This window comes from Lithobates pipiens, unplaced genomic scaffold (genome assembly GCF_037356315.1).
Source record: "Lithobates pipiens isolate NorthernLeopardFrog02 unplaced genomic scaffold, aLitPip1_a1.2 Scaffold_13, whole genome shotgun sequence".
Lineage (NCBI taxonomy): Eukaryota > Metazoa > Chordata > Amphibia > Anura > Ranidae > Lithobates > Lithobates pipiens.
The window spans coordinates 470684813-470699375 of NW_027507718.1; the positions used below are offsets into that span (position 1 = coordinate 470684813).

Here is a 14563-nt window from a genome sequence, read left to right on the forward strand (position 1 = left end):
ACGGCAGTCCTCAATTCGTTTGTTGCCAAGATTGAGGCGGCACATGGGGAAAAGGGTGCAAAAAAGCATCCCCTGCACCTCTGTCCTCTGGGGAGAGCTCTAACACAGACTCGGGTCCTGCTGAGGCTGGTGAACCCTGCTCTGTCTTGTCAGATGACGTTGACCAGGACCACTCGGACAGTGAGGATGAGTCCCCGTCCAGGGTTCGTGCACAACAAAGTGCTTGTTGGAGCACTTATCACAGCTGTGCGTGATACCCTGAAGATTCAAGAAGGAGCCAGCAGATCCCTCTGCTGATGTAGCGGTCCCCTTTGGGTCCCGCAAGCCAGCACGTTCACCTAAGGTGTTCCCGTAGCGGACTTATTTTGACAAGTTCATTTACAAGGAATGGGGTTGCCCACAACGGACCTTTTCGGTCCCCAAATCCATGGCGGTGCGTTACCCTTTTGAGGAAAGCCTTCTCTGGAAGTGGTCGGCTCCTCCGGTCGTAGACCCCCCACTATCCAGGTTAAATAAAGTAACCACGATCCCGGTAGAGGGGACTCCTGCATTTAAGGATCCCACGGACAGGATGGCCGAGCCAGTGGCTCATTCCTTGTTTACGGTTGTGGGGTCAGCCACGCGACCAGTACTGGCGTCTGCACTTGTGATACTGAGTGGGCAAAACTGTTGCACCGCAAATTGGGAGAGCAACAGGCTTCTCCTGTCTGCGTGGAACTAGCAGACCAACTAGTGCAAGGCCTTAAGTACGTTTGTGACGCGGCCCTGGATACTCTTCTTCAAACTAAACACCTCCAGCCCGGAAGGACATAAACGTCCCTGGAACCGCAAGCCTAAGAAGCCTGCGAACAAAAGTGCTACCGCATGAAGGTTTGCCCCCACCAATGTCTCGGGTGGGGGGTCGCCTTCGGGAGTTTGCAGCCCGGTGGTCCTCTCGGCTATCTGACCAATGGGTCTGCGATCTGATTTCCTCCGGCTACAAGATAGAGTTTCTCTCTTGGCCGTCAAACAGATTCTTCCCCTCCAGCATACCCATATCCCCGGCTCGCCAGGAGGCCCTCTTTGCAGTAAGGGACCTGCTGAGTCGCAGGGTGGTTGTACCGGTTCCGGAATCGGAATGTTTCCAGGGATTCTACTCTAAATCTGTTTGTAGTTCCCAAGAAGGAAGGGGTACGTCCAATCTTGGACCTAAAAGCCCTCAATCACTTTGTGAAAGTGCAGAGGTTCAGAATGGAATCAGTTCGCTCAGTAGTCGCTGCACTCCATCAAGGGAACTCCCTGTCGTCCTTAGACATCCAGGATGTGTACCTGCACATACCCATATGCCTTCGGCATCAAAAGTTTCTGTGATTTGCAGTCAGGGAAGCCCACTACCAGTTTGTGGCTCTCCCTTTTGGTCTGGCATCAGCCCCCCGAGTCTTTACCAAGGTATTGGCTCCAGTTTTGGCACCTTCTGCCTCAGAATTAGAGGAGGGGGTGGCGATCACCATGCAGACCCTGCCAGAATTTGGTTGGCTGTTGGACCTAAAGAAGTCGGTGATTGTACCGACCCAGTGTCTGGAGTACCTGGGCTTGCTGCTGGACTCCAGGGAAGCAAGAGTGTTTCTTCCTTCAGATAAACTGCAGACTCTCACATCCGTGGTAAAACTGATGATGAACCGCAAGTGGTCGTCGCTGCGCTTCTGCATGTGAGTCCTGGGGCTCATGGTAGCTTCTTTCGAGGCAGTACCATATGCCCAGTTCCACACCAGAGTCCTGCAGAAGGAGATTTTGACAAAATGGGACAAATCGCAGTTGTCCCTGGATCGACAGATCCAGGTGAGCCAGTCAGAGACTCCCTGAACTGGTGGCTGAGGTCCCCGGTGATTCAGTCCAGGAAGTTGTTTCTACCTCTGAAGTGGACAGTGATCACAACGGACGCCAGCCTATCTGGCTGCAGTGGAGTGATAGGGAATTAGTCGGCTCAGGGCCTCTGAAGAATCCAAGTTGCCAATCAATCTGCTCGAGCTAAGAGTGATCAGGCTGTGCCTCTTCACATGGTCAATGAGATTTCAGGGGCGTCCAATCAGGATCCAATCAGACAACGCCACGGTTGTGGCATACGTCAATCACCAAGGGGGAACAAGAAGCTCAGCCGCCGCACGGGAGGTCGCTCACATACTTCTGTGGGCATAGAGACACGTACCGGCCCTGTCGGCAATTTACATCCCGGGAGTAGAGAACTGGCAGGCGGACTATCTGAGTCGTCAGATGCTGGACCCAGGAGAATGGGCGTTGCATTCGGAGGTATTCAGGCTACTGTGCCTGAGGTGGGGCACACCAGACGTGGATCTTCTGGCCTCCTGTCTCAATCGGAAGGTGCCGAGATTCGTGTCCAGGACAAGAGATCCATGAGCAGACTCGTCAGACGGGCTGGTGGCTCCGTGGGGTCAGTACCAGCTGATCTATGCCTTTTCTCCACTAAAACTGTTACCACGTCTGCTTCGCAGAGTGGAAGTCGAGGGGATCCCAGTAATACTGATTGCCCAAGATTGGCCTCAGTGTCCTTGGTACGCAGACCTAGTGCGCCTGGTGTCGGACGCCCCATGGCGACTGCTGTTACGAGAGGACCTTCTGTCTCAAGGTCCGATTCTCCATCCTGCTTTGCCATCGCTGACTTTAACGGCATGGCTATTGAGAGCCAGGTGTTGAGGAACCGGGGTCTATCGGACTCTGTGAGCCGAACTATGTTGAGGGCGTGGAAATCTTCTCGGAAGATATATAATCGTATGTGGAAGGCCTACATCTCCATGTGTGAGGAGAAAGGATTGCATCCGCTCTCCTTTTCCATATCCAGGATCCTGCTGTTTCTTCAGCAAGGAGTAGACCATAAATTGGCGTTAAGCACTAGTAAGGGGCAGATTTCAGCCTTGGCTGTCTTTTTGCAGTGACCCCTGGCGTCTCACTCATTAGTGAGTACCTTTGTTCAGGGAGTGCGACATGTAGTCCCTCTGGTGTGTCCACCGTTACTCCCGTGGGATTTGAACCTGGTGTTATCGGCGCTTCAAAAACCGGTGTTTGAAAATATCAGGGTGATAGTCCCCTGTTGACTGTTTCCCATAAAGTGGTCTTTCTAGTGGCCATCACATCGGCCAGGAAGGTTTCGGAACTGGCGGCTTTGTCATGCAAGTCGCCTTATCTGGTTATCCACAAGGATAAGGTGGTGTTGCGTCCGCAACCGTCTTTTCTGCCGAAGGTGGTCTCAGCTTTTCATATCAATGAGGACATTGTGTTACCATCTCTGTGTCCTAAGCCGAAACACCCTAAGGAGGTGGCCCTTCATGCTCTGGATGTGGTTCGGGGCTCTTAAGTTGTATTTGTCTGCCATTGCTCCCTTTCGGAAGTCAGACTCATTGTTTGTTTTGGTGGCTGGTCCAAAGAAAGGCATGGCGGTCTCGTTGGCCACCATTTGCAGGTGGATCAGATTGTAGTGCAAGCCTACACCTTGAAGGGGAAGGTGGCCCCTTTCCGGTCACAACCCACTCCACAAGGGCAATCGGAAACGTCTTGGGCCTTCCAACACCAAGCGTCTGTCGCGCAGGCATATAAAGTGGTGACCTGGTCGTCTGTCCACACGTTTACCAAGTTCTACAAGGTAGACGTCAGTGCTTTGGCTGATGCCTGTTTTGGCCGCAAAGTTTTGCAGGTAGCCGTATAGTTGCATTTGAGTATGCAATATATTTTCTTTTTTTCCTGGTTTTTCGATAAAAAACGCAGTACTGTTATGATAATGCGCTGTTGCATTACATTGCGCGTTTTTTTGGTGTGGTTGTGGGTAGTCACTCCTGTTGAGGGTACCCTGGTTTTGTGGTGGATTTCTCCATGCACTGTTTTTTGTGGCTAAAGTTACACTAGTTCCCACTGGCCATGGTGGATGAAGTTTCTATGCTGTTTTCCCATCCCTTGTTTGGCACTGCTTGGGGACGTCCCAATGGCTAAGAGAGGAGCTGTGTCGGTCTGTGAATATAAGAGAAAATAGGATTTTTTGTATTTACCGTAAAATTATTTTCTCTGTAATTCACCGACCAACACAGCACCTGCCCCTCCTTTTTATCTTTACGTTATACTGCTTGATGACGTACTGATGGCTGCTTGGCAGGCTGGAGGGTTGCTGCCCAAGGGACCGCCCCCTGGGTGGAACTAAGGCCGCGTACACACGCGCGGACTGTTCGCCCAACTTTGTCCGTCCAACAGTTTCGGCAAACAGTCCGCTCAAACTTAGCATGGACGGACATGGCCACACACGACGGACGAACAGTTTGCTGAAACCGTGCGCGATGACGTGAACGGCACGTACGACGGGACGAAAAATACGACGTCCTATACACTGCATTATAGCTTTCGGCGTGAAAATCCTTTCTGAGCATGCACGCAACTTTGTTTGACGAACAAGCCTACACACGAGCGGACTGTTCGCTGAAACAAGGTTTCAGCGGACAGTTTTACGGAATTTCCGAAAAACCTTGTCCGTCAAACTGTCCGCTGAAACTGTCCGCTGAAAGCCCACACACGAGCGGACTGTCCGCCCAAACACTGTTCAGCGGACAAAGTTGGACGAACAGTCCGCCTGTGTGTACGCGGCCTAAGAGTTCTGAGTGTTGTATTACAACTAATGCCTAGTATCTCCTAGTGATAGGGCATAACAACCCAATGGCTAAGAGAGGAGCTGCGTCAGTCTGGGAATTACAGAGAAAGGGATTTTACGGTGAGTACAAAAAATCCTATTTATTTTTTTTAACACAAAGTTGTCCATTTATACAATATTTTTACACATAGCATGTACATAGCAAAAATGACACCCCAAAATAGATTCTCCTCCTGAGTACAGCGATACCACATGTGTGAGACTTCCACAGCCCGGCCACATACAGAGACCGAGTACAGCCAAGCATGGCTGTATATGGCTGAGCATGACCGAGCATGGCTGGGTATTGCAGGGTATCACCGATTATGGCTGGGTATTGCAGATTATCAGGGTATTGGCTGGGTATTGCAGTGTATTGGCAGGGTTAATTGTTACAGAGCAGCGCAGTGGGCAACACAGATGTAGCCCAAAGCGCTGCTGCCACCGATCTCTCCCCTCTCACACTGTACCGATCGGTACAGAGAGGGGAGGGGCGCGCCATAGTGGAATTCTGGGAGGACATCACTGTACGCCCTCCCAGAGTTAAGCAACCGCCCTGTAGCCGCCATTTGGCTATGGGCCAGTTGTTAAGTGGTTAATTTTTCCATTATATATAATGTGATGTATATCCATGTAATTACAAAACTTTAGTTGTGTATTCATTACCAATTGAAAAGGGAGATGTTTAAAGAAGTCATGCCTGAGCTTGTTTGGCTGGGCTTCTCCTGTGGGTCACAGGAGTGCAATTTGTTTTGCACTCCTGTGACCCGTTTTCAGCAGAGAGCGAGCGAAGTGAATTCCGCTCTTTGGTGACGTTTCAGTAATCACCCGCCTCCCAGTGAGACGCTGAGATGACTGCTCCCCGCCCCTCACACAGCTCAGCGCTCCAGTGAACATGGAGGAGCAGAGGAGAGCTGTTGATTGACAGTCAGCAGCTCTCTGCTAGTGGAGCTGGGGGAACCGAGCCATCGGCGGTGTTTGATCGCTCAGTTCTCATTGGAGAGGCGCCGGGGACAGATGCAGCATTGGGGCAAAAAAACCCCCCAAAAAGCCCATACTTCTCTTTTAAACAGTGCTGGCCCTCCAGTGGAGGTGAAGGTCTAGCTCGGCCTTTGTCGACATTTTTACCCAAGAAACCATTGAAATTTTTTTTTAAGGTCTCAGAGGATTCCTGTTAAAACCTATCCATTGAGGACCAGTGGTAAAAACGCCCCTTACAGTAGTGGTCAGAATGGCACTATGCAGAAAGCTAAAAAAAGGTCCTTGATGTCATGCTGCTGACTCTACTAAGTGGCTTTGACCCTGGAAACTTGCAGGCACTATCTAATGGGATGTCAACCAGTCACTGCTTAAGGAACCTCTAACAACCTCTGGAGAAACATGCTGTTCTTTGTGGCAGAGGTGTCTCGAATACAAGACTTATTGCATGTAATTATAGACTTTGTGCCAGATAAACCAGTTCCCCCGAATATGTATTTCAACTGTTTTGCCACATGGCTGGAGCTCATCTTTAGGCCCCATTCACATCTATGCAACTCTCTGTGCTGCAATTTTGCAGGCATGGCAAGCCCATTCATTTGAATAGGCTGCTGTGCCTTTGTTTCACACACAGCGGGAACCCAGCAGCAGATACCGCAGACTAAATGTCTGCCTACACTCGGCGATCATCCAGTAGAGAGGCACAATGGTGGCCTGCCTATGTAAACAAGGAAGATCGCCGTTCTGACAGGATACTTTGTCTCTGCAAACCAAGGACAAGGATCCATGTCTTCACCTAGTAAAAGCACCTCCCAGGCTGTAGTAAAACACAGGCTAGGCACACAGTTAACCCCTTCCCAGCCCGTGTCATTAGTACAGTGACTGTATCACTGGTCCCCAAAAAGTGTAAATTAGTGTCAGAGTGTCTGCGGCAATACCACAGTCCTGCTATAATTCACTGATCGCCACCATTACTAGTAAAAAAAAAAATAGTAGTTTGTAGATGCTATAACTTTTGTGCAAACCAATCAATATACGATTATTGGGATTTTGTTTTATTTAAAAAAATTGGATTTAAAAAAAATAAAATATTTGATGTGTTTTATAGCAGAAAGTAAAAAATATTGTTTTTGTTTATAGTGCAAAAGAAAAATGCAGAGGTTATAAAATACCACCAAAAGAAAGCTTTATTTGTGGGAGACACACATTTTATTTGGTTACAGCGTCGCACGTTCGCATAATTGTCGGTTAAAGTAACACAGTGCCGTATCGCAAAAAAATGGCCTGGTCATGAAGCGGGTAAATCTTATGTAGGTCAAACACGGACACTCGAAAATTGCATGGCTCTTTTGCATGTGGGAAACCACATTGAGTTTTTCAGTGCAAGGGGGTGCCATTAAGTGTTAATGGCATACCCACGCGTTTTCTTTAAAGCATCAAGTCTTGTGTGCGGCTGCATGCAGGTGCGGGAATGCTTGCAATTTACATGCATTTCTGCACCTGCACAGATGTGAGCCTAGGCATAGTGCACAGTTATATTATGCGTGTCTTGCTTGGAAGAGCATGCAGTGTCAACATCAACTTGACAAAAAAAATAAAAATACAGCAAAATATGTATAAAAAAGTACTTTAATTTAAAAGTGGAACAACATTCCCACTGTACATAAATTTACAATATACATCATTTGCAGATGGAGGCAGGCATCATATACAGTAATATTACACGTTATAACATGAGTTTTCTCAATAATATCACTGCTGCTGTAGAGGATGGAATACAACAATGACATTGGAATGGTATACACAATTTATTCTAACTAATCACAGTAATTTTCACACAAGGCAACACAAGCGGTTTGCTTTTTTTCTGTACAACAGCTTTGAAATCGGTGATCACTTTAAACCTTGATATCTACATTTGTACAAAGCAGGTGTATTAATAAATAACGATGGCTGTACAGTGCAGAATTGTGCCCTTGGGAAAATCACAGCTAACAAATTAGAGGGAGAGTGTTAGACATGGGGGAACGTATTCAGAGACTCATGTGCCACCACCAATGTCCAGGGTTTCCTCTTAGCCAATTTCAAATAATTTTGCTGATGAGCGAAGTAGATAAAGATGTCAGAATAGCACAGTACAGTCACAAGGTTACAAGTAAAACCCTACATGATGGGCATGTATGTCAGAGTGCACTTCAGTCATGCAGTCTGTATCATGCAAAAGCTTGCAAATATCTTATAAGGGCAGGACCATTTATGCTGATACAAATTATTACTGTTCCTCTATGTTCAGGTGAAGTGTCTAAACACCTATCTCATTTTTTTTTAGTTCTTTATTTCAGATATGCCAAAAATGTAAGACTTTGAACCGGTCACAAGATAGACTTAGTATAGATTGCGTCACAATAGAAAAGAACACTCAACAAGCATAAGTAATCCTCCAGAAAGGGAGAGCTAACAGTACTTCATAAACAAAGTGATAAAGAAGCATCTTTCCAGGTAATTTTGGCATAGAAGAGTAGAATCACCACAGACATGGTTATGAATTGTGTCATTTCGCTATCGTGACCACCCTCATATCGGGAACAGTGGCCGTTGCATATTGGGAACAGTGGTCATCCGTCCATTGGGGCACCGCCCCCCTAATCCATGTGTCCAGCCCCTAATCTAAATGCATCCACTGTTTTTTTTTTTTTTTTTTTAGAAGCACATGATTGGAGCTGGAGGATCTATTTGGCTTCAGAAAGGGTGGGCCTGGGCACAGAACACTGCGCCTGAGCCCACCCAGTTGTTGACATTAGCAAATCAATAGTCGCTAATGTCTTCCTGTTTCTCCCCCTGGCCAGTCAGGAGGCGGGACCTTATTCCCGACTTATTCCCGACTGGCCAGGGGTCCTAAGACCTGATTGGCAGTGAGTCCTAACTCCAGATTGGCTGGGAGGAGAAGTGACCACCGGGACTCGGGAGGAGCCGCCACCTGGATGGGGTAAGTGCAGGAGCTGGCAGGTGATGGCGATCAATCAAACAAGAGAATGAGGGGTGCAGCGATTGAGCGAGCACCAGTTATGCAGTTGGCAGTTGGCTAGCTGGTGGGGGGAGTGGTGTGAGGCTGGCTGGGGGGGGTGCCCCCTCAAGAAGATTGAGTGCCACTGATCAGAAAAAAATTTTTTGCAGTTGTAAGGGAAGAATTACTCTAACTTATAAACAAAGAAGGAAGAGCGATAAGCTAGAGATGATAAAAAAGACAAAGAATATATTAGTATTCAGAAAGGGAAAAAAAAACTCAATAAAGGGTGGGGCGGGGAAGGATAACAAGGGCTGAGAGGGGGTCTCAGAGAATGCAAGATGCCCAAAGTAAAAAAAACAAATCAACCAGAATCTGTCAAGAGGGGCTTAGCCATCATTTGAGAAGATGAATGCATTCCAGTAAAATCACATTTTCGAAAAGCGATCATGTCTATTTTGTGAATTTTTATTAATTTCCTCCACCTTCGCAACCCACATGGACAGGGATGGGGTTGTACGCACTTCGATCTATCTTTTTTTAAGCACAGATACCTTAAAGTGGATATAGAAAGAGATTACAGCTGATGTAGTGAGTTATGGTAGCCATACATGACTCAGTTTTCTCTCGTTCAATCCACAGGCCAAACAAGAGAATATCAACTGACTCTTCCATCCACCCTAACAATGTGGATGGAGGAATCTCCACTGCCAGCTACCTGAATACATTGACAGCCACCTGGCTCAATAGATTTTTACTTCTGGTGCTTGCAGGACCACACACACGGCTAGTATTTAGGCTGATTCAGCAAAAATTTTGATTTGTCTGTGGCCAGCTTTAGGGTGAAGCAGAACAGCGTTAGAGCATGTAGAAAGTTTGACAGCAAATAGAAGATAATATAAAAAGTGCAGTAAACTTTCTCATAGTCTGTAAGGTTAATGTACAGTATCGGTTGATAATGCTATGCTGGTTAAACAGTGTTGCAGGTATCTGTGATAGCAGTGACACGTACAAGTTTAGTGAAACTTTGCAAAGAGAACTGTGTGTTAATTCAAGGATAAGTTCACCTTTGTAAAAAAAAAATATATATATATAATAAATGCACATTTTTGCAGGTAAAAAAATTAGCATTTTCCTTTTTTTTTTTTTATAGGAGCCTGTAAAGCATTGCATACACAATCAGCAGACCACAGGTGCAATCTCAGGCCCCTTCAGACTGTCAATGTAGCTGTCTGCCTGATCTCCTATGGGTTGGCAGTTACTGAATAGCAGGAAGAATCAATAAACTACCCAGATAACTCATCAGTGCTCTGGTAGTTCATTAAGAACTGCAAGCTGTCAGTCGCAATGGCTGACGGTAGTTGTAGTTCCCCCAGTCACAGAGTTCTTTGAATGAATGACAAGGCCGGATGGGCGGTGCCCTGAATGGCCACTTTTAAAAAAGAATTGTGACAGCGGAAGTGGGGAGAGGATCCCTAGCCCGCTGTCTCAGCGGGGACTCGGGGGGTTGGGGAGGGGGTGGGCTGCTGCATCAGTAACATGTTACACCCTGAATATGGATATCACATGTAACATGTTAGGAAAGGTGAACTTATCCTTTAAATCAGATGGTGAACCTATGGGCTTCAAAAGGAAAAATGTATGAACCAAACATTTTCAAACTTTCATTAGGAAAGTGCAAGGAAAAGCCTGGCACTTCAGTTTCCAATGAAGGTGTTTCATAAAGAATGCCTTAGTATGGATGTATAGTCTGCAAAGGAGACTAATTTGTTTTAAAGTCAGACTCATTTTTTGTTTGTCTTATTTAAAATGAATCTGTGAGGCAATATAAGTAATACTACAAGCAAGTACCTTTTTTTAATCTTCCATTATATTCTGGTTGAGGTCTGGAACTAAAGCTGGCCATACACTGCAAGATTCCCCCATCCATTCTAAAAAGTATGGATGGAAAAATCTCCCCTGATGGCTACTGTTTCCTGACAGCTGAGACTGGTGGCTGTCAGAATACCTGAACAGTGCTTCTGTCTGGTTGGATGCTACCACTGTTCGGCTGACATATACGAATGACGTTGTTCATCAGGAAGTTGCAGAAATTCACTCCATGTATGGTCAGCTTAATGGTGGCCATTTAGATAGTAGCATGAGATCACTTTGTAAAGCATCGTTTGTTTCTCTGCAAAACAGCTGTGCGATGCCTCTTTTAAAGACGGGTGCAAACTCTTACCATAACTAATTATTGTTTCCTAATAGGCAAAATTAGAGCATATTTCAGACAAAATATTTTTGTTATGTACTGGTCAACTTCTATAAATTCTTTATAACAGGCAACCAGCATAGAGAGATGTCTCCAAAATGTTTGAAAGTCCAACATACCTTATCATTTATATATTTCACCCTAATCAATCCCCCATTTGGTGAACTGTTGTAGTGTATGAGATAACTTACCGTACAAAAGAAAAAAAAAAAAGTTCAACTTCAAACATTTGAAGACCTTTTTCAGATGAATCATGGTGCAAGATTAGCAATCTAAACAAAATAAATTAACTATGTAATTACAGAAAAAAAAAACTATTCAAAACACTGTAATGTTGCCCCATTGGATTAAAAAAAAGGGGGTTTTAGGCAATTATCATGTAACATAAAAAACTATAAACAGGTATCAACTGTTGGCTTATTGTTTGGCAGGGTATTGTTCTGTGTTAGGCTGGCCATAGATGGAGGGAATTTTTTCCTGCAGCCACAGTGTTGATACAGGAATCCCTGCTGCCGAGCCACATTTCTCCCAGCGGGGGAAGCTGTCCCGACTGGGAGAAGACAGTGATTATTGCTAGTGGCAATAACAGCTGCTTGCAATAATTGCATGTAAAATCCAGCAGGCTGGTTGTACCCAAGTTGATTGATCGATCGAATTGGGTACATTTAAGCCTGCCCATACATGTTTTGAATCTCGGCCAGCTCAGATTCAAACTATAGCTTTAGCCATTGGTAGACGGATGGAACTGCAGAAATTAACTGGTATCTTACTTCATCTGAGTAGATAAAAAAAATGAAAGCTTTTAAGACTACCGTATCTGTCTTGCTGCTTAAGCCGGCCATAGATGGTTTGAATCTTGGCCAGTTCAGTAGGGACTGGCCAAGATTCAAACCATCTATGGGCAGGCTGATTGTACCCAAGTTGATTCATCGAGGACCTGCCTAACTCAGCTGCTGACCAGATCTGTGCCTGATATCACACTGATGAAAATATCATTATTATTTTAGTTCATGTACTTTGTTTCCCTTTTCAAGCCCTGGTGAAGGGTGTCTTTGGACCCCTGAAAAGCATCGGTTACTCCTTTTTGATGATCTATGTGACCCTATATTGGAATAAAATTTTATCTGGATTATTTATTTGTGCAGTGGTGCTTCGGTCTTAATTATGATGCCCTACATATTAAGCCACCATTTCTTCACACAACACTGACAGTTATTTTAGCATACTTATAAACATCCCTCTGTCATAAAAATAACGATATATGACTAATATGCCTGTAATTGAAAATAATCTAATCCTGGCAACACATATAATACATGTATACCAATTTCAACTAGCTTTCAACAATGGATCAAGGCTATCTATTTTTTTTGCAGTCAAACACTAAATGAATGTTGTTAAATTGGTTTAAATTGCCTGAAAATTGTTCTGTGTGGCCAGTATAAGCAGTTAAACAGTTTTTTCTGCAGTGAAGATAATTTTGGAATAAAGTGTATGTAAACCCAAAATCTTTCTTTCCATTATTTTGTGGCATCAAGCTTCACTGTAAAATATTTTCTTAAACAAATTGTGGATCTGTTGCAAATTTCGTACTTGGAGACCTTGGCAGTAGCACTTCAGAAGCTGTATACAGTGAGGTGCGATGCCAAACATAAAATTTGGGTTTACATACATTTTGAAAAAAATATATACATGTAGGTCAAAAGTAATATCTTCCTGGACAAAACATCATTTACGGTAGTGGGAAACAACAAATCATATTGAACTAGGGTTGCCATCTCATCCCTTTAAACACATATTAATTACACAGGTTCTGTGGCTGATTTAACGCAGATAAGGCACTGAGTTTTATTACTACCTTAATTAGCCACAGAACCTGTGAAATGAATATGTGTTCGGGGTTTAAAGGGATGAGGTGGCAACGCTATATGGAGCTGACTAAAGATGTGCAGTATTCTGAAGCGTGAGCAAATGTGCCTTTTTATCATGCCAAACTATGGCCAAAACTATGCCTTATTTTAGCCCCATGTGGCTATCCATACTAATCACATGCTCTGGGTAACATCCATACTATTCTACAGCTCTGGGTACCAATAAGGTAGTGTATGTGGTGCAAAGTCAGCAACAGATGACATTGGTTGGCTTGGAGATATTCTTCTGATGCTTCAATTTAGAAATAATCCAAGGAGAGGGCCACAGTTCATGCATGCTCATAGGATACAAGACACCCATTAGATAGGTAGACACCCACAACCAGCAACTGCTGGCAACTGATTCAGTCCACAAACTGAGTTCCTGCATCGGGTGTCAAATTTTCTGAATTCATATTTTTCTTGTTGTCTACAAAGGTCTTCAAATTTTCCAACTTTCCAAGCATTAGACTTCCCAGTGGATCTGGGTTATTTATCCACCATACATTTCAGGCCAGGGCCTTATGCTGAGATAATCTCTGAAATGTATTAAAGTGGGGGAATTTTCCTGCCCAGCTTGTGGCAGGATAAGGAGCTTCCTTCTTGTCAATCTTTTTCCACATCTTTCCTTCTTTGCATTCTACTGGTCTGTGTTTTCAATTTTCATAGGAAATGTGCAAATGACCAAGATTGTTTTTCCTCATTGATTGGTGCTCGTAATCTGGTCCTCCAGTCATCATATTTTGTAGACAGAAACATTTATGTTATGTCTTTATTAGAGATGGGCAGAAGGGCACTATCCCTGCGATGTGGTTTTCCAGTATAGTTTAGGCAAATCCCAACACACAGTCTGAGGACTATAGTTTGAATAATGATTCTATTAAATTAAATGGTGGTCTTTTCACCTGGGGTTAATCATACACCCATAGGCGTGTTTTAGAACTAGAGTATTGTGGCCAGGTAATGGGCTCTTATAGTAGTGTTCAACCAAATCTGCAATATCTGAAAACAGTATTTCTCCCTCCAGGTAAACTTTTGTGTCCTACAGAAACAACAGACGTCAATTAGAATGAGATTTTACATGTTTGTAATTATAGCAATACTTCAAATACAAATGCACTGGCCCATTCACATCATATGTATTGGGCAAGCATATGGAGCTTATGGCTCCTTGCAGACAAGGCATACTCTGCCAAGCGGATCCGCCTGCTCAGCGATGAACCAGTCCACTGATCCCTGCTGAGCAGGCGGGTGACAGGTCCGTGTCCACTCTGCTATGCAGAGTGGACACGGACATAGTCCACTCTTCTATATGGGGTGGTTGGATGGAAACAAACTGCCTGTCTCTTTGCATCCAACTGTCATCTGATCTGATCCACAAGACGGACTACATCCCACACTGCCCCTTCACATTGCATGCCAGCTGGCATATAAAAAAAAAAAAATATTCAGTACATCTTTGCAATACATTCACATTTTCCCATGTTTTCTCCTTTTAAAAATGCTGCAAGTACAGAAAAAAATCCTGTTGATCTGCTACAAATCCAGCGAGTGCATAACTTTCTATATGGGCTGACAACACCAGTATCTTTGCTGCACTGAAATCCCAACCAACGTTTTTGGCCTTGCCTGCCGGACTACAAAACTCTGCCTATACCCAGCCCTCTCTGTCCCTTTCCACAGGCATACACTTATTTCTTTCCTAGCAAAACAATGTTGCTAACCTGACTCTTAGGAACCTACCCACATACTGG

General features: G+C 44.8%; 1 protein-coding gene across 3 annotated transcripts in view; it reads right to left on the minus strand.

Annotated features, from left to right (window-relative positions):
- Positions 1-7252: 7252 nt before the first annotated feature.
- Positions 7253-14563, minus strand: part of SH3BP2 (SH3 domain binding protein 2) — a 146199-nt gene continuing 138888 nt past the window's right edge. For all 3 annotated transcript variants that reach the window (XM_077477899.1, XM_077477898.1, XM_077477896.1), the window contains one exon: positions 7253-13851. In XM_077477899.1, coding sequence (XP_077334025.1) covers positions 13711-13851 — 141 coding nt within the window. In that variant the 3' untranslated portion in view covers positions 7253-13710. The remainder of the gene's footprint in view (positions 13852-14563) is intronic.